The 21,237-nt window shown below is 37.8% G+C and overlaps 2 protein-coding genes across 2 annotated transcripts; both read right to left on the bottom strand.

Annotated features, from left to right (window-relative positions):
- Positions 1–4,200: 4,200 nt before the first annotated feature.
- LOC110094159 (GSH-induced LITAF domain protein) lies at positions 4,201–15,212 on the bottom strand. Its single transcript, XM_020819324.2, has 3 exons — positions 14,740–15,212; positions 4,633–4,759; positions 4,201–4,539 (listed from the first exon to the last, which is right to left on the bottom strand). The coding sequence occupies exons 1-3, from the start codon at positions 15,009–15,011 to the stop codon at positions 4,450–4,452; spliced, it is 489 nt and encodes a 162-aa protein (XP_020674983.1). The 5' UTR covers positions 15,012–15,212; the 3' UTR covers positions 4,201–4,449.
- A 1,288-nt stretch (positions 15,213–16,500) lies between these two features.
- On the bottom strand, positions 16,501–18,202 carry LOC110094158 (nematode resistance protein-like HSPRO2). The gene has a single exon (XM_020819323.2). The coding sequence runs from the start codon at positions 18,150–18,152 to the stop codon at positions 16,749–16,751; it is 1,404 nt and encodes a 467-aa protein (XP_020674982.1). The 5' UTR covers positions 18,153–18,202; the 3' UTR covers positions 16,501–16,748.
- Positions 18,203–21,237: the final 3,035 nt, after the last annotated feature.

Raw genomic sequence — 21,237 nt, 5'->3', positions numbered from 1 at the left:
ACTTAGTCAGAGGAGGTAGTCGACCCAACCTGACAGAATGATCCTTGTCGGCAGCCATGGGTTGCTTCGTCCAAAGGGACCTTGTAGACCTGGATTGGATGTTTGCCTAAGGGAACAAATTCAAATCCACCTTAGCAAACAAAGGGTTTTGTGCCCTATCAATCATATCCTATTGATTCATATCTCAAGGATTTGATGCCAATAAGGAATGTATTGGCTCTGGTCATAACCAGTATTTCGTGGTGCCATTTAACGGCAAAATCACTCAGTTCAGAGGGCCCCGGGTCATAATCGTTTATCCTGCGGTGCCATTTGGCGGCAAAATCACTGGTTAGAGGACACGTACCACGTCCTTATTTGCAGGAGATTATTTAAGAATGGATCCTAGTGATATTTTCGACTATGCATTTGGTTCTTTGTGAGCTGAAGTTATATTTGAAATTGTCTACCTCGGCAAACTATTGCGGAAGGTGGATGAATTTCGTTTTAAGCGTTGATAGTTGGATTTCGATTTTTAATATTTTTGGATTTTGATGATTTTGGGATTTTTGGACTTTGTAGTGTTTTGGATTTTGAGTGGACTTTTATGAGGCATTTGAAAGTATTTGTGAACCCCTCCGGTTGAGATCATCGTTCAACATGGCCATCATCGGGGTGTTCGGGGTCTTTTCTCTTTATTGATTGAACCCTGTCAACTCGACCAAGCTATTGGTCGAGGATCGGGTTTCTCGTAGGCTTTGTGCCTTTGTTTGTGAAATTTCTTTGTTAAAGGTCTTGAAGGCGTAATATGAATGTACAAAATAAATATTCCGGTCAACTTTGTGACCGCATATTTATCCGATGGCTTGAACCCTGTCCACTCCTATTTTACTTGCTTAGGAGGATCGAATTTTGTAGGCTTCATGCCTTTATTTAGTGAATTCTTTTGATTATAGGCCTTGAAGGCCTAATATGAATGTATTAAAACAAATCACCGGTCGTCACAACCTTGTATTTGTTTGAAAGTTTGAACCCTGTAGACTCCTATTGATCTGTATAGAAGGATCAGGTTCGAACCAGAATTCACTTATTGACCCACACAGCATACCTAGACGTCACGTGTGTACCAATAACACGCTCGCCGGGGCCCATACGGGTGTTTGGGAATTTCATTGATTTGATATACCCCTTTGTGTACCTATGTGTATATAAGCTACGGTGCACGTGCAGGGGTAGCTTGAAATAGTTGTAGTTGTGTAGGTAATTGTCATTTGGATGCACACAATTTTTCATTTGAGATCTTATACATGCCTTTTGTCCGCTAGTACGAATGTTGCGGATCCGGTGGCGGGTCTTTCTGAAGTCCGTGGCCATTGCCTTGAGAAGAATCCCTTTTAGGGTCTTTAGTGTAGTAGACTTGTTATTTTTGATATTTGTGGATGCCAAAATCATTTTCTTCCTAACATATTTGCATCATCTCAATCACCGCTGTCGTATATGATATTTGTACTTGTGTCCACAAGGGTTCGTTGTACTTACGACATACCCATTGTTGTTGCTCACAAGTATTCATTTGCAGGGGACCGTTGTATCCACTATGACCTCCTGAAGGTATTTGTAGAAGACCCATTGACATCAGTATCATATCCACCTTTCACCAATCTCAGGTGGGTTTGATGATTGTATTTTGTAGGGACGGATCATATTTGGTATGGTCTTTTAAAAATGCCCGTAGGAAAGTCATTTGCACCAGTACCATATCGGCGATTGTACTTACTTGCAAGGACGGATCTTCTTCTGTCAAGTGGTATTGTTGCCTTTTTCAATCAACAGACATTCGTAGGGATTGTCGTAGGAGTCTATTACACCGTGCTCATACATGTTTGTGATATGTTGAAAATATTTCACTTTTTTTTTCACAAACATGTATCGAATATACAGCGGGCCTCCTACAAAGGATCGTAGGTATTTGCACTTAATGTGCCAATCAATCACCTTCTGCTTGTACGAGCTCTATGTATTTGTCTTCAGTCTGATGATTGCTGACACCAGCGGGCATTTGCATTCGTTGTGTGCTACACTGAATACATCCATAAGAGGTATTGTAATTTGATTGGTGTCGAATATGAGGGGCCAACGATGTTCAAATCGGACTCACGTCTGAACCCTTCCAAGCCCAGTTCAGATCAAGTTCATAAGCTCAATGTGCAAGCTCATTTCTATGCCCCTTGTAGTCCAACTCAAATACTCGCTTGAGTTCGAATTGCTCAAGTCATTAATGTTCAATTTGAGTCCAGGATGCAAGTTCAAATATAAGTCCTCTGCAATCCAAGTCTTGTTCAATTTTAGTGTCTTCCACGCTAAGTATATTTGAATTTGAGCCCGAGTGTATGTTCAAATGATTGTTCAAAGTTTTATGGAGTCTTTACTGCATGCAAAGCCCCTCTCTACATCTTCCCTTCTCAAACCCCAATATGAAACCATTTATGTTTGAAATGTTGAAAACACGACAATGCATACATCACCTTCCAACAATCAAGATTTGTTAAATGCACATATACACTTTTCACATTCCAACTCAACACTTGTGCCAAATGAAATTGGGATTGATGCAACTTGATTCCCTATCAACAGTTCAAGAAACCTTCCAATCATAAACCATGATTCATGCAACCAACAACTTTCCTATATATAACATACAACTTCAAGCCCTCTTCCTCTTGAATCATGAATGTACAAAAACATTGCACAACCTCACTTCTATGGAAAAAGAAAGCAAGAAGATGGGCAAAAGTGAATAAGAGACAAAATTCAGCACTTTGCAACTCATTAAAAGAATATTTCAGCATTTTGCAACTCTTCACAATAAGATTTCAGCACAACATAATTCATTACAAGAAAATTCCAGCACTTTATAACTCATAAGAATATTTCAGCACCATGTGATTCCTCACAAGAAGGTGATGTTTACAGAACCTTCCAAATATATAGCAACGCTTCTTTTTAATTGCAAGAATTCAAAGTAAATAATAAAGAAGAGAAGAGGTATGATTATAACTCATTGACTTTGCATTTGCATTAAAACACAAAAGAGTATATGAATTTCTCCAATCATCAAGATCAGTCAAATGCTTATGAATGTGTGCAAAGAAACAATTATAGATTCTTATGCACATTAAGCTTGACTTGCAATAACAAAACATAAACTATATGAAGTAAATTCATGCTAGCGAGATAAAATCCCCAACAAATTCATAGATCTTGATCAATAGATAATATTGAAGCATAATCTTTAATGCAGACCATTTCCAAACGTTAAACTTTACTAAGCATAGAATCTCTAAGAACCAACATGTCTTCATAAACAAATTCATCAGTGAATTACATATCCATAGGAAAACTTTAAAACAAGAGAAGACCACTATATTTCTTAGCCAATTTACCCATCAGAGACAATGCTTATGGCCCAAAAATTTTAAATCCACCAACCTTAATGCTGGAATGATTTCATACAGTGCCGACACCTTATATCAAGAAGCAAGAACAACAAGAATTTATCATTCGCAACTTGAGGTGGAAGAAATTCATCTCAGAACAATCTTGATTTCAAAGAAGGATGCTTATCGCACGGATTTTAATTCTCAGAAGGGAAAAAATATGTATCCATCTTAAGCTTTAGATTTGAACAATCTCTATTCTATGAATGAGAGCGAGATGATAACAATATACATAAGTTGTTTCTATAATTTAATTTTAAAGCACTATACCTGGTTATGTCCATTTTCTTTGAGAGAGATGGACTGCAATATTTATAATAGTTACAGATCATATTTATTCAATATCACAAAATAAATACCGTGGTAATGAAATTAATACTTAACAGTTCAATCCTTAATACTTAACAGTTCAATCCATCAAAACGTACTTCAGTCTGCAGTTGAGTAGCTCTTAATGAAATCATTAGTAATACTAAACTACAATTATTTCAATTTATTATAAAACCAATTATTGATAATTATTAATAAACCACCCTATTGTATTAAAAGCTCACTTATAAACCACCTTAACATCCAATTATTTTATTATAGAAGAATTTAGTGCATTAGAGTGATACATTAAAACAATTAAAATGATTAGGTGATATACTAATAATTATGAAACTTTACAGCATAAACAAATAAAAATCCTTAGGAAAATGAATTTTCAACTTTCCAAACAAACTATTCCTCAAATCCATAGATGCTATAGCATTCAATTGGCCGCTGTTTACTAATTTGTAGAGTTTCCAAACAGGTGTTTACAGAAAACAGTGCCCGAAGTCGGGACTAATTACCATTCGAAAACAGAAAGGTATCACAATAGTCAATATATAACATTTTTTGCAAGTAGGAGCTAGCACGGACTTTAATATTTACAAACCTAGAAGGGCAACCATACATTTATAAGTGAATTCGCAAAGCTTTAGAAAGTTCAAACCAACCTGGGGATAGCATAACTCGGCTCGGTCCAATTTGTTGGATCTACCACAAGGCAAGGATCAGATTTTTCAAAGCTGGCAACCTAAAACGCAAGAAAGATTAATGTCCGAATAAATATAGCCGATAAGACGAGCAATATACAAGGTGGTGTCCTACATGAAAGCATATTTCTTACCTTCTCTTTACAATTTGGGCAATAGTGATACTTGTGCCAGAGGCAGTCCATAGAAGGGCAAAGAAAGCATACTCCCAGCATAAATGGCATCATGCAACCAACAAGAGCAGCTAGGCTTGGTTTAGATCTGCAGCAAACCACAAAGAAAGAGAGAGAGAGAGAGAGAGAGAGAGAGAGAGAGAGAGAGAGAGAAATATGATTTCAGAGTGAAATCAGAAAAAAAAAAAAAAGTTTATTTCAAAGGAGCACGAAGTTTTAAACTATAACTATTACATCACATAAGAGCCTAATATTCGGTGTTCTCCATGGCTAGCATAATTTAATAGTTGACGGTATATGAGAAATAAATCACAGCAAAAACAAAGAGAAATTTTGGCTTTGTATGTTTAAAAGAAATTGGAGGGAATGTAACAATTTCATATTTAGTGATTGGTTTCAATATAATTAATAATAAAAGATTTACTAGAACATAAGAACGAAGGCATTCATCCATCAGCAATTTCTTTCGCAACCATAGTAAAAAATAGAAAGAAAAATTTATGAGGTTCATGTTACTCCCCAGAAAAACTAAAAAAACTAATTTCTGATCAATCAAATTAAAAATAATACTTTTCACTCAATTTCCCCCAAACTAAGGGTGAATATTAGTTTCAATTTAATTCCTTTATCAATTTCATTCCCATTTTATTTTTATATCCTATCTTTCAACTTCAGATCGCACGGGGCCTTTAAGAGTTCTTCATCAATCATTTACAAACAGTTTTTCATAGAGAACGGGGTAACTCAATTTAAATTATGTACTATAGAGTCTTGCAATATATATGTACTAGATTTAGTAGAATAGCAGCGTGCATGCACAAAATCATATGCTTACATTATAAGATGTCTCAATACTTAAAATTAGCCATCATCACTAGATAACAAGACTCTGAGCCATCATCTCTCATGCACATCAATTCTGTCACAGCCAATCCTCTCTTTATGTCTAAAACTTTTCCCTACAAATCATAAGCACTAACGGCGACCTGCTTAAAAATCCTCATCAACCTTTTTAATTTCAAACCCAAAATCACCATCCATTCAAAACTCTTCAATTTCAATTCTCCAACAAATTCTGAAAATCAACTTTATCCCCTTCTTATAAATATTTAACTCTCTTTAATTCAAATTCAAAATAAACAACTTAAAAGAGACCATAATCAAACCTCGTTCAAATTTTAACAACAAAAACAATAACGACCTATCCACTTCATATTATTAGGATCCCCATAGGAAGATGCATCCTGTGACTAGTCCCATGAGCTTCTAATTAAAAATATAGATAGAGCAAACAAAACAAGAAAATAGAAAAAGGAAAAAAAAAATAAAGATAAACCAGAGGTCATCATCTACCGGTCTTCTTTCCTACTTGATGAGATACAAATCTTTTGGCATAAAGAACAACAATTTCAGGTGATTCATAAATACAAACAGTTGGGATGAGGCCAATGACGGTGATAATGAATAAAAATTCCAAAAACATTTTTAATTGCCGATGATCAAGTATTTGATCTTAATTTGAAAGTTTCGATTCAATTTTTATTTGGATTGGCAAATCTCAAAACAGACCAAAGCAATATCTCTATAATCATATTACGTTTCAATTTTAGGAAGCTCAACAGGAATAGTCCTAATCCTATTGAGTGCCTCCACCATCAATATTCATATCATTATCCGCACAAGTACCATTAAATTGAAAATGGTTTATGTATTAGGATCATTTAACAGATCAACAACAAAATGCATTCTTGATTGGATTATCAAACAACATTGTATGTCAAATATGAACAAATAAGTAATATTGTTAATCAAATTACAAATTAACTAAGTTTCTTGAACGTTTCATAACACGAGATCTACAACAAATCAACGTTCTTGACATTGAAACCCAAACAGACTTCGAATTTAAGGCTAAAAAATGAATTAAAAAAAATAACACTTTCACATTTACATGAAACAATAATGAAATCTGAATCACAACTTATACTTGACCATGAGTTTGAGTTTAAGTAAAAAATTCAATGTCTGTTAGTGTGAACACCTGATCAACATTTCTAAGTCAGATATTCATTGATAGTAAAAATACTTTGAAGAGATAAATGAGAGAGAGGATGGATAAGATGGAAGATTTTGCTTTACTTGAAAGCTCAGTTGGGCGAAGACCTGAAAAAGCAAATTGAGATTGAAAAGTCCACCTTGGAATTTTAGAGATCCAAAAAGAAGAACCTTTTGATTACATTATATACAAATTTATAAGCCTCTAAAGGTTCATCACTAGATAAGAAAATTGCAATCTAAGTATTTGCACAACCTATTCAAGTTTTATTACAAATGATAAGACTTAGTCAGATTCATAAGAAAGGTGTCTGCAACTAATTTTAGAGTTTCTAATCGTATTAAATAATTGATATGCGTCATAGCTGACGAAACACCATTATTATAGAGAGAACAATATCACCTGGGTCATGGATTCCACTAAACCAATTGGTGTTTGCCTAACTCTACTTCTAAATGATTTAAGTGACTCTTTGTTGGAGACGTGTCGAGCTGTATGGATCGATCAAAGCATGTTGGTTTGATAGCTATGGTAGCAACCAATGTTTAAAATTGCGTAATCGGATATTGAGGCATTTTTCGTTCGTGAGGCGAGACGTAAGCCTCAAAATAAAAAATTTCGTAAACACAAAATGATAAATTTTGTATATACTAATAAATAAATAATATATAAAATATAAAAATGCACAAGATATGAAGTGAAATCAAAATATCTCAATAATAAGACAACATGAATACAAAAATATACCGATCTGCCAGGGGTCCAAGGGGGCGCTGCCCCCTGGCGGGATTCGACCTGCCCGGTCAAGTCGCAGGATCAAGGGGCAGTGCCCCTGCGGGCGTTTTCAGGGGCAGCGCCCCAACAAATTTTTAATGTAAGAGTAATTTTGAAGTTATATTTATTTTTAAAGTTCGTAAGTTGTTTATATGGAAAAATACCGAGCATGTACCGAGCGGTGCCGAGCATGTGTCCAGCGGTACCGAGCATGTACGGAGCGATACCGAGCATGTAATTGCTCGGTACCGAGCATGTACCTAGCGATACTTAGCGGTACCGAGCATGTACATTAGCTTTTTTTATTTTTAGAGGCGGACGACTCTCAACCGTGAGGCGAGGCACGCCTTGAGGCTTGCCTCAATAAACTTGAGGCATACGCCTCATATCCTGAACTCATTGCGTGGGCTTTGAGGCTTAAAGGGGCGAAATTGCGCTGAGGCGCGCCTCTTATTGCGCAATTTTAAACCATGGTAGCAACTCCAATGTGTCCACTAATTTTTATGTGAGTTATGGACAATTGTGTCATATTCTAGCCAAAAAATGATGTAGCCAAATCATTTGGATTATTTGTTAGGTTGTTCAGAAGAAGATCGTGATCTAAGTTACCAATTATGTTTCAAGAGATTGGCTCAACATCTAATGCTTTTTTCGGCTAAATTGAATTGAACTTTATCTCTTTATCAAAACAAGAATGAAAGTGATTAAATCCTGATAATTTGATGGTCCACATAGTTGTTCTACTATTAATGCAGGTTAAACTTATCAAGAAATCTAAAATTGAGCAACTCATTCTTGCTAAAGATGCAACACATTTTCAAAAATGATAATAAAACTATTGAAAAAATAAAAATTGATGTTATTCCAAAATCAATCAACCTAACACTACGTTTGTTTCATGATTCACAAACCTATAGAAGGTACCTTATTGAGCATGATTAATTGATAGATACATGAACTCATTCCTAGCAATTTTTTTTAATGATAAGCTATATTTAAAATCTATATATATTTAATAAAGGTCTATAATTTATTTTTTAAAGGAATCTAATACGTATATGATTAAGCTTTTTTCAACTTTTCACATTTTGTAATTATCCATACCTTCTCTCCTCCAAAACTATATGATATTCTTTATTACCCATACACACATCATATTATTAATAAGAGTACACGTTTTAGATATCTTGGATCTATTGTTTAGAGTGATGGTGAAATAGATGGGGATATTATCAGCAGAATTCAAGTTGGATGGTTGAAGTGGAGAATTGCATCGGGCTTGTTATGTGATAGAAATGTACCCCTCAAACTTAAGGGAAAATTCTATAAGATGGTAGTGAGGCCTGCAATGCTTTATGGTGCCGAATGTTGGCCATTAAAAGAGAAGCATAATACTAAGTTAAGTGTGGCATATATGAGGATGCTCAGGTGGATGAGTGACTTTACCCTTAGAGATAAGATACGAAATGAGCATATACATGAAAAGGTTGGAGTAGCTCCAGTAGAAGATAAGATTAGAGAGAGTCGCCTTAGATGGTTTGGTCACATAAAGCGGCGGCCTTCTGATGACCCGGTTAGGAGAGTAGAGGTATTAGATTTGACTTATGTTAAGAAAGGTAGGGGTAGACCTAAAAAGACTTGGTTAGAAAATATTAGGAATGACCTTTCTTTATTAGATTTAAACGAGAATTTGACTTTTAATGGGACACAATGGAGAAAAAGGATTCATGTAGCCGACCCCACGTAGTGGGATAAAGGCTTGATGTTGTTGTTGTTGTTGTTGTATATGCATGTCCTAGTTGTTGATTTTATGGAGGTCAACCTTAGACTCTAAAGGCTTTCATTTGAGTAGATCTAAAATTGAATATATAGAGTGTAACTTTAGTAATAATAGTTCTTGTGGGGGGATTATGATTTTGGGTGATAAAATCATTAATAAGAGTACACGTTTTAGATATCTTGGGTTTATCATTCAGAGTGATGGGAGTGATGGTGAAATAGATGGAGATATTATTAATAGAATTCAAGTTGAATGGTTAAATTGAAGGAATGCATCAGGCTTGTTGTGTGATAGAAAAGTCTGTCCAAACTTAAGGGAAAATTCTATAAGATAGTGGTTAGACCTGCAATGCTTTATGGTGCAAAATGTTGGCCATTAAAAGAGAAGCATAATATTAAGTGTTGCACAGATGAGTATGTTCAAGTGGATGAGTGGCTTTAATCTTAGAGACATGATACAAAATAAGCATATACGTGAAAAGGTTGGAGTTGCTCCAGTGGAAGATAAGATTAGACAGTCGCCTTAGATAATTTGGTCACATAAAATGACAGCCTTCTGATGAACCAGTTAGGAAAATAGATGTGTTAGATTTGACTTATGCTAAGAAAATATTAGAAATGATCTTTCTTTATTAGATTTAAATGAGAATTTAACATTTAACAGGGCACAATGGAGAAAAAGGATTTATGTAGCCGACCCCACATAGTGGGATATAGGCTTGATGTTATTGTTGTTGTTGTAGTAGTTATGTCCTAGTTGTTGACTTTACAAAATTAAATGTTGTACTTAATGTCAATGCAATGGTGGTACTGCATGCTCCTATGACTACTTGAGTTACAAGAGAGGGAATAATATTTTGGTTCTTTTTTTTTTTTTTTTGAAAGTTGTTTGCTTTCTACTGCAAGAGGCAACTTAGTAGAGCTTTAATACCTTAATAGATTATTAAAATACAAGGACCTGGTTGCTTACAAGTTTTATTGAGATTCATACCAAAAATAATTTTTTTTGGAACTAATAAACGTTTCGTTCAAACCATTCATCTATACCATAGATTAAAGCTTTCTATACCTGCTAAAGCAAGGTATTAGCTAATAATACACGCCCAAACATCCCAATTTATTTTCTAATTTTTATGACATAGCAAGGATTATTACTAGCCTTCTATCTTCGTTTTACATTCCAAAATATCTTAACTGTTTTTTCTATTATTATCCTCAATAGACATCAAATTAACTCTTTTGCTGAATTTCCAAAATTTGGAAAATACTTTTATATTTTTAAAGAAGAAAGGGCCTTTACCCAATCATATTGCAATCACAATAGCTCTTGCCGCCCTAAAAGCAAACTATTTGAAGCTCCATCTCCTACAAAGACAAAAACCTCCGAAACACAGTTGATTCGACTCCCCAAACTTTATCAGCTAAATCACTAATGACAAAAAAAGCTATTCAATTAGCTGGATTCTCTATTAAATAAAGTGTACTTATTTCGCTTAGATAACTTTACGTTAACTAAAATGATCAACGTAGATTATAATCCTTCTTTTTATTTTAATTATTTTAGTCATCAAATAGATACATAGTTGTCGACAGGATTAGTAATAACAGCTAAGCAACAAAGTTCAAGAAAGGCAGCTATCTCAAATAGTACGGCTAAAGGACAGAATGCATTACCCAACAAACTCCACCTATCATATCATCACAGGTGTAACTATAGCTCTATAAATATATCCTGTTGTACAATAAATAGATATGCAGAATTTTTGTTTCATTGAAATGGAAAGTCCTTCTCTGCCTGTCTTCTTGCTTTAGATGTATAGGGATCTCTTTATGGTATCAGAGCCATATTGGCTCACAGCCCGATAAGGAGGTTCTCTCTCCATTTTTCGCATCTCCCATTGTTTTTTCTCTGCTGCTTCTCCCCATTGTTTTTCAATGCTTCTTACCGCAGATGCTCCAACTCTGGGAACCAATCCAGGTCATCATCAACTCCTACACCATCCACCGACACAATCAACTATCATATATGTGAAAAAAGGGGGCACATTGCCAACAGCTATTGGTATAGATTCAATGCCAATTACACGACACCCTCAACTGCTCTTCTGGCCTCCAACTCGAACCCCACCACCGACTAGATCATTGATTTCGGCGCATCCTCGTATCTTACCAACAATCTTGACAACATTCTTCAGCCATTAGAATATAGCGGCCAAGATAGTGTCCCAATCGGAGATGGCAGAACTATTCCTATCGCTCACTCAAGCCAAGGCCTTTTACCTACTCCAACTCGTAAGATCTCTCTTTTAAATTTACGTCATCTCCCTAATCTAGCTCGCAATCTCTTATCTATTTCATCGCTAACCAAAGATAATAATCTTTCAATCCTTTTTGACGCCCATGATTTTCATAAAAAGGATCCTCAGACCAATCATACAATCCTCTCCGGTCCATATCGTGAAGGTCTCTACCGCTTCTCCACTCATCAAGGCCATCATCAAGCTCTTTCAGCTACAACTCTATCCTCCATCCACTGGCACCATAGGCTTGGACATCCTCACCAGCAAGTCTTGTCCACCATAGCCAAGCATAATCGAGATCTAGCCATACCTACTTCTACCTCCTGCTCTTCATGTAATGCCTCTAAAGGCCATAAAATACCCTTATATAAATCTCTAGCTCACAACTATAAACTTTTAGAGTTTATTCATATAGATTTATGGGGTCCCTCTCCAATTATTTCTAATCAAAACTTTAAATACTATATCTTGTTGGTGAATGATTCTACTAGATTTATGTGGGTTTCCTCTGATGTTAAATCAGATGTCTTCTCAATTTTCACCACTTTTCATTCTGTTGTTGAGAAACAATTCTCTTTAACTATCAAACACATTCGCAGTGATGGTGGCACCGAATTCCTAAACCACAGGATCCAAAACTATCTCAAAATACATGGCATTAATCATCAAATCAGGTGCCCTTACACTCCCGAGCAAAATGGTCTCGCAGATTGAAAACATCGACACATGGAGGCCACTTGCACCTTACTTCATATTGTCAGTCTCCCTCTTCACTTCTGGCTTGACACCCTTCTTACAGCAGTGTATCTTATCAACCTAATGCCATCCTCTATCACCTCAAACAAATTTCCCAATCAATTATTCTACAAAAAGCCTCCTCAATACTCCCACCTTCATGTCTTTGGATGTGCATGTTACCGCCTCCTACCACCAAATGCTTGTCACAAACTCTCTCTCAAATCCCCAAAATTGGTGTTCCTTGGTTATGATTCATCATATAAAGGCTACGAATGTCTTGAACCGCTCTCCGATCGCATATACAGCTCTCCCACATCTCATCCTCTCCACCAACAGATTCTCATACCCAACTCATTCCTTTGCTAGACACTCTACCCTCCTCTCATCCCATGCTCACCGACTCAAGACTGGCTCTCTCAAACCTAAACAAATATTTAACCTCAATCACTCCACTACTCCAACAAATTTGGATTCATCCTCCTAAACCAAAGCTTCTCAACACTTTCATTGACGCACTGCTATGGTTAATGAATTTCTGGCCCTTCAAAAACAAGGAACATGGCACTTTGTTCCTCCTCCAACCAATGCTCTCATCCTAGGCTGTCGTTGGAACTACAAAACCAAACGACATGCCAACGGATCCATTACCATATATAAGGCCAGACTCATTGCTCAAGGGCATCGTCAAGAGTACGGTCTCAACTACAAAAAAAAATTTAGTCATATCGTCAAATTCCCCACTATTTGCATCCTTCTTACCCTTGTCGTCACCAATTCATGGTTCATACACTAGCTTGATGTCGCTAACGCTTTCTTCTACGACTCCCTCCAAGAAACTGTATACATGAAACAACCTCGAGGCTTCGAAGACACTTAATTTCCTCATCATGTTTGCCTTCTACAAAATCTCTTTACGGCCTCAAGCAAGCCCCTCGACAGTGGTTCAAAACTCTCTTCGTTCATCCACTGTCCCTCGGCTTCCATCACAGCCCATCCAATCCCTCTCTCTTCATTGTCCACCAAGATAATATTCAAACTTATCTCCTAATCTACGTGGATGACATTCTTTTAATTGGGACCAATCCTCAATTTCTACTACAACTCATTTCTTCTCTTAACAGCCAATTCTCAATAAAACATCTCGGCTCTCCAAATTACCACTCATAACAATCATCTTCATCTCTCTTGAACTTCATACATTAACAACATTCTCCACCAAGCAGGACTCACTAATTGCAATCTTATCTCCAATCCATCATACACCAACTCTCCACCACAATTCCCACGAACATTCTCTCCTCCGATCCAGTCATCTACCACCAGCTAACTGGCTCGCTGCAATATGCTACGATAACTCGTCCCGATATTGCCTTCGTGGTCAATACATTTTGTCAACAAATGCATTCTCCTCTTTCCCAGCATTTTCTTCTATTAAAACACCTCCTCATATATCTTCAAGGTATTACAGACATTAGTCTTCCCATCTTCAAATCCAATCTCCACCTCACTGCCTTTTGCCGACGCCGATTGTGCCACTGATCCTGCTACCTGCCGCTCCACCTCCAGATATTGTACATACCTCGGCAACACTCTTATCTCATGGACAGTGAAGAAGCAACAAATTGTTGTGCGCTCCTCTATAGAAGCAGAATACAGACCATTGGTCGCAGCAGCAGTAGATGAAATTTGGCTTTGACGCCTTCTCTCAGACTTTCACATCTCCTCTATCGACTCAACTGTCATCCACTGCAACAACACATCGGCCATCGCCTTTACCCACAATCCGGTTTTTCATGCTCGCACGAAGCACATCTAAGGAGAATGCTATTTTATAAGAGATCATATTCAATCTGGCGAAATTACCATCGTTCCAATCAGCACAACTGATCAAATTGCAGATATTCTAACCAAACCTCTCTCTACTTCAAGATTTCAATTGTTGTGATCCAAACTAACGATTCAATCACCATCGTCAATTTTGCGGAGGAATAATGACAGCTCAACAACAAAGTTCAAGAAAGGCAGCTATCTCAAATAGTACGGCTAAAAGGAATAAGGATAGAATGCACTCCACCTATCATATCATCACATGTGTAACTATAGCTCTATAAATATAGCCTGTTGTACATTAAATAGATGTGCAGAATTTTGTTTCATTGAAATGGAAAGTCCTTCTCTGCCTGTCTTCTTGCTTTAGATGTATAGGGATCTCTTTAATTAGGCTACAGTAACAAAAGCAGATAAAACTAAATCGCTGATACCTACAAATAATATAACATTATAAAGATCGCAGAACCAAACACCCTAGCTCCTATAACCAAAGAGCATAATTTTACGGATAATCGCCTAAATAAAATCAAGATAAAGAAAACACGAGTCAGAATCGGAAGAACAAATTAGGGTCCGGAAGGGGTAAAGGACCTGACGGTGGTGAGACTGGATGATCCACAGTAAACGCACTCGAATGGCGCAGGGGTATCCCTGAACATCGTCTGCTGGAGCGGAATGCCCTTTGGATCTCCAAAAACCGCATTCGGCGAGATCATCCCATCTTGATGCGGGTGCTGCGTCCCGTAGAACACAGGCTGGGGAGCCGGACCTTGGGCATAGTCGGCGACCCCAGCACCGCCAGCTGAGGCGTAGGGGTAGGGCACCCCAATCGCCGGTTCCTCGCCTGAACCCTTCGCTGCCATCAGCTCCTCCGATTCAAAAACAAGTATTCGTTCACCTGTTTACTTTTCTTGCAGTGCGGATCAAAGGATATAAACGAGTAAAAACGGCCTCGGTTGGTCGACGGGAGGAATTCTGGTGGACTTCCAACTCCTTCTAGATTGGATGACGCGATCGGATGTTTGATCGTCAGTGTCGTGGGCGGGGTCAAAGTTTGATAGGCTTTAAATAAGTAAAGCAGAGAGGCTACCCAGAACAAAAACATTAACGTATGGACATTACCTAATATTTAACTTTTTTATTTGTTTATATAAAATACTAATATTTTAATAATATGTAAAGTATTATTGCGTCCTAGAGTATTCGCGGTGGTAGAGAAATATAAAGTTTAACTTCTTAGCGTTGTACGAAAATCGAAAATCGGAGGTAGAGAAATATAAAGTTTAACGTCTTAGTGTTATTCAGTGCTGACGAGAAACAAAATGAAAACAATTAGGGTAATATGTGGCTGACGAGAGTGCTTGGCGACATCATTCACACCTAAACCTTAAAAAGAACTTAGAACTCACTAATCATGTATAATTAAAATACGAATCACATCGATAAACATAAAAACTCTGCAAGAAGAAATCGAGGAAATATGCAGAAGCAATACCAGGAAATAGAAATTATGGGTACCATTCTTAGGATATCTAATAATCCTCTTGAGAAAAAAATTTGGTCTAAATAAGTTATCTTGAGCTCAGACATATTCATTTAGGTTTATGCAAAATTCATAGGTTATTTGATCTCTTAAATGCTCTAATAAAGTTTCCAAATATATTTATTAGTGTAAGATTTAAGCATATTTTGACTAAGATCAAGATATTCTTCATATTGTTGGGCATGTCTTGTCAGATCAAATTTAGATTATAAATTTATTGAAAATAAAGTTTAAATGATTAGTTTGTATAAATCCTAAAATTTGAATTAAATTTTTTTCTTAATTAAATTATTTTTTTGGTGACATCACTGAATATAATTATAGTTATGTATATTAAATTATTAATAGAGCTATATAAACTATTAACAACATACATACAATTAATTACACTAAATCAAAATTCAATAACATCTCAACATTAATAATACAACTAATAAACAATGACGCATCAATAAAAACCCAAGTAATGATGTAGCCGATAATTGATAACCGATACAAATGCGGAGGTGTAGGGAGATAGAGCAATCTAATAACATCCTTAAACTTGCAAGGAAAGGAACAAATATGATTAGAGGCAGTTTTTTATTATTTCTTAAAACAATTTTTTAATAAAAAAATTAATTTTTATATAAAAAACTACTTTACAAAATAATGAAAAAAATATCTCAAATGAAGCCTAATTCAAACTCTCTAGTTCAATCAATTTCAATGCCAAAACTCAACTAAATCTTCTGCAATTCATTTAGAAAACTCATCCTTAGATACTTCATTTGGAGATTGATTGCTTCAATTCAGGCTCATTTGAATCCTTATTCAACCACCATTAATCAAGATCAATTGAAATGACAATAAACTAATTTATTGAAAATTTACATATAATGTAAAAATAACCAAAATTGAATAATAAATTTAAACAAAGTATAAATCATACCCTAACCCCAATGCCAAAGCTAAAACATTCAAAATTATAACACGCAATCAAATGCATCCGATCGAATCCGACATTACTCGTCGTACTAATTCATCCTCCAAACCACCAATCCACCGTTGGACCTTATTACCTCGTCCCACACCTACCGTCCGATCTACCGCTGCTGCTGCGTCGGTGCTCATTCTGCCATAGCTCTCCCAGAAACGTTTTCGCGGCATCCAGACTGGGGAAGTAAGCCGGCTCCAAAAACATCTGCGACAATGAATCGCCGGACTCCGGCGAGACAGCCAGGGGCCGGCATTCCGTCGCCTCCAAGCTCCCCATCGCTGCCGTCAACACCTGCCTGTATCCATAGTAGAACCTCTTCAACGCAGCCTCCACCGCCTGAAATGCCTGCAAAAGTTGAATTCTTCCAGGATTTCCGCCATCCCCTCGCCGCCGGCTATGAAATAGCCTCATCGTCGCCTCCTGTAACCTCGGCCCCCCGCTCGGATCAGCCTCAGCGCCCAGCACCCACGGCACCCTCCGTTTCAATTCCTTGCCTGAAGCAGCGGTGACTTCTCGCAGCGCCGCTGATCGGAAACAGAATGCCTCCGATCCTGTGCTTGTGCGTAACGCGAGTTGACCCCTGAGCCGGAGGAGATCGTCCGGATCCATTAGTAGATGCAGATCCGTGATCTCCGCGAGGAGCTTCCAGATTCGCTCCAGGAGCCAGCAGTCGCCAGCGGCTGCAGCCCAATCGGAAGAGTCGATGCGATCCACTAACCGCCTCGTGAGTTCCTTCGCTGACGCAAGCCAGGACTCGAGGATCTGGTGGATGTTGAAGAGCTTCTGGTTCTCGTGATTGTTGAGATTCTCAAAGGGAGTCTTCTTCAGGGAATGTAGGTCGGAAGGTCGGACGACGAGATCGTACTCCAATATGGGTTTTCCAGCGAGGTTCGGCTCGCCCAACCCTAACGTGAATGGACTCCCCTGCATCCGGCTCTCGATCTGGAACTGGATCTTACCAGCGATGTTCTTAGACTTCTCCCACGCGGCTAGGCGAGGGAGAAGGCTCTCCTCGCTCGACCGGCTCACGACGGGTCCGGCGCCTCCGGGTAACTGCCACACCTCCTGCGAGCTCCGATCTCGGGCCAAAACCCCAGCACTCGACCGCAAATCCACGACCGGAGCACCGCCACCACCATCCTCTTCGCATAAATTTCCAATAATCTCAATCTCCAAAGCCGCGAGCGATTCCAGCCGGCGACTCCATTCCCTATGGTTCGCGTACGGCCGGGGATCGGATAGCTCGATGGAGATTAACCGGAAAGTGATCTCAAGGGCTTGAATCGCCGGCTTGAGCACGGATTCGCTCCTCCACTGGGGGAAATCCCTTGAATTCCAGAGCCTGGCGAGATCTGAAAGCCGGAGGTAACGCTCGTAAGCCGCGGCGAGAGATGCATCTCTTGGAAGAAGCGGCGAAGAGCCCGCCGCCGGCGAATGATTTGCCCCGGGCGTTATGCTAGAGACCTTGGAGGTTGTCGCCATATCGTTTCGAAAATTCTTGACTACTCGTTTGATTTGAAAATGCAAATTGGCTAGGGTTGTTATATATAGGGGGTAAAGAAGGTGGGCCACTTTGCGTGGGAACGAAGAGCGAAGGAGGCGAAAATAAATATTTTAAATTTAAAATGAAATTAAAAATCATTGGCGGTGGAAGCAAACGAGAAGAAAAAACCTATTTAAAAAGTAGAACGGGGCGTTTGAAACTTATCCACAATCCAAACGAACCACCCAACACGCCTTTATTTCCTAAAATTTTATTAGTTAGGTAATTATTCCAATAAATGAAAATGTCAATAACGTTATCCACAATATTTATAAATATAGTAAAAATTTAATATCCAATTTTTATGTGTTATGACTTATGATTAGAGGTGTCAATTCGGGTCAACGGGTCGGGTTCGGGTCGAACCCGACTTGACCCAGTTATAAACGGGTTGATCCGAACCCGACACGTTTAGCTAAATGGTAAAAAATCATGACCCAAACCCGACCCGCACAAGTTGCCGGGTTGACCCAACCCGACCCGCAAACCCGCAAGCGCAGTTGTGAGCCGCGAAATAAGGGCAAATGGAGACTTGGCTGGGCGTCGTCGTGGGTGAATGGCGATTTGGCTAGGCATCGTCGTGGGCGAATGGCGACAAGGCGGTCGACTGAGAGCATAGGGCCTGGGCGTCGACGCATCTTGGGCTCCTGGCGGGTCAATTGGAGCCTGGCGGAGGCGGGTCCTGCCGTAGGCTGGACCGTCGGAGGTGGGGTGGGTCATCGCCGGTGGAGGCGGGGCTTGACTTGTTAACCCGAGACAGCGAAACTCCTGCTAGAGATAGGGTTGGAAACCGGGTTACTTCATGCTAGATCCAGGTTAAACGGGTCGACCCGCGGGTTATCGGGTCAACCCGAACCCGACCCGTTTTTCAAAATGGGTCAAAAATCCGAACCCAGACCCGATCCGTTTAACAAACTGGTTGATCCGACCCCGGATTTTTTGGGTCGGGTTCAGGTCGGGTTTTTGGGTCGTGTCAAAAATTGACTCCCCTACTTATGATATATTTTAGACTGTCTTACTCATAAATTTTATTTTTCAAATCATAACCACACCGTCATTTGATTATTAATTTCTTACATTTTTTTAGAAAGTTATGTGATATAAAACTATTTTTTACGGCTAGATTTGCTAATGTGTGATAACATTACAAAACCAACTAAAAAAATTGGTGAATTTACATGCATGCCATTATGTACTATTCTATTTACATATATAATATTTAAAACTTTAATATTACATACATTTTACGCAGTACACTTCATATCAAATATGGATGGTATGAATAAAATATATGGGAGATGGGAATGAAATATAGGTGGCATATTTGATATTAAAATAATATAAATTGTATGTATGCAATATTAAAATTTTAGGTGTTAGATATATAATACCCACAACAACTTTCAAAAATTTATTTTCTCTAAAACGTTTTTATTGACTAAGATTGTCAAAATCGGGTCATGGGAGGGGTTCGGGTTCAACCCGGTACTAACCTGACACTGTTCTACCTTATCCAAACCTGACCCGCTTCAGATCCAGGTCAACCCGAACCCGACCCGCTTCGGGGATATTTTACAAAAAAAAAAATATTTAATTCGATTTATTTAAATCAAAATCAAATTAAGATAAGATTTACTTCAATCAATTTAAAATAAACCAAGTTTAATTCAATTTGGACAACATGGTTTATTATTTTTTGGAAACAGAATATACTTTTTTCATAACAATCTTTAAAAACCCTCCTAAATTAATTAAGAAATGGGTCGGATCAACCCGAACCAAACCCAATTTTACAAATGGATCAAAATTTCAAACCCTAACCCGACTCGGTTCGGATTCGGATCGAATTTTTGGGTCGAGTCAAATATTAACACAACTATTAGTGACTAACAGTTATCCTTCCACTGGTTTTGGTTATCTTGCCTCCACTAGCTTATTTTTAATATGATTAGGAGATGAATTAAGCACTTATCTTTCTGGATTTGTGAGCTAAAACCAGAAGTTTTGAATTGGAAGGACACTGTGAGTAGTGGGAACTGATTGGGTAAGCTATACAGCTAAGATGAATCAAATTGTATTGAGAGGATAAGATGATATTTTGTTTGAAATGATCCTCCATATTTGGTGGGAGTAAATGACAAATGGATTGGACCAGAAGGAAACACAGAACAGGCCAAAGATTCTTAGCCTAAACATTAGAGAATCTCTCCATTGAGATAATCGTCTGAATTAAGACTCCCTTAATTGGATAATGTTTGCAGATAAGAGATGCATTCCAAAGCGTTTTTGAACTTCTTTATTCTGGCTTTCAGTGTCGTTGTTTCGTCCGATTTGATTGACCAAAATCATTGTCCGATATGTCGGGCCGTTGGGAGCTTTTATTATGTACGGAGACCGGACGGAAGAACTGTCCGGTTAAGCACTGGGTACCCAGTGGTACCGAGTGCCGGTACCGAGCTGAGTATCTACCAATAAGGTGGCATGGCATATTTTTATTGATCTCTAGACGCCCTCCGCACACCACACAAAATAGTTCTTCGTGGGGGGGAGGGGGCTCATATGCTGTAAATAATATTTACTAAATATTACCAACCAATCATTATTCGTGGAAATAAAAGAACTATTTGGGCGTTTTTTAGTCTTTTTACCAAATAAAATTATCCGTTAGCGTTTTTGTGAGCGTACAATTCTATTAAATTGTAACTATATATGTTGATTTATTTGGATTGATGATAATTTAGGTTTTGTTTGTGAATGTTTTCTTAACTATTTTATGAAGCGGTTTTTTAATATAAAAAATTAAAAAAGTAGTAAGAAAGTAAGAAACCTTGGCTTTGTTTGGGACGATTTTTTTATTGCTTTTTAAAACATCTTTGAAGTACAAAAAATTTTAAAACTAGAATATTTTGTACTATAATGATGATTTAGAAAGCATTAAAAAAGCTGTCCCAAAAGAAGCCTTAATTAATATATTATTTTTTATGATTTTTATGATATCAATTGTTTGCTATATATATATATATA

The sequence above is a fragment of the Dendrobium catenatum genome, unplaced genomic scaffold, assembly GCF_001605985.2.
Source record: "Dendrobium catenatum unplaced genomic scaffold, ASM160598v2 fragScaff_scaffold_71, whole genome shotgun sequence".
Lineage (NCBI taxonomy): Eukaryota > Viridiplantae > Streptophyta > Magnoliopsida > Asparagales > Orchidaceae > Dendrobium > Dendrobium catenatum.
This window is presented reverse-complemented; position numbering and strand designations above follow the sequence as displayed.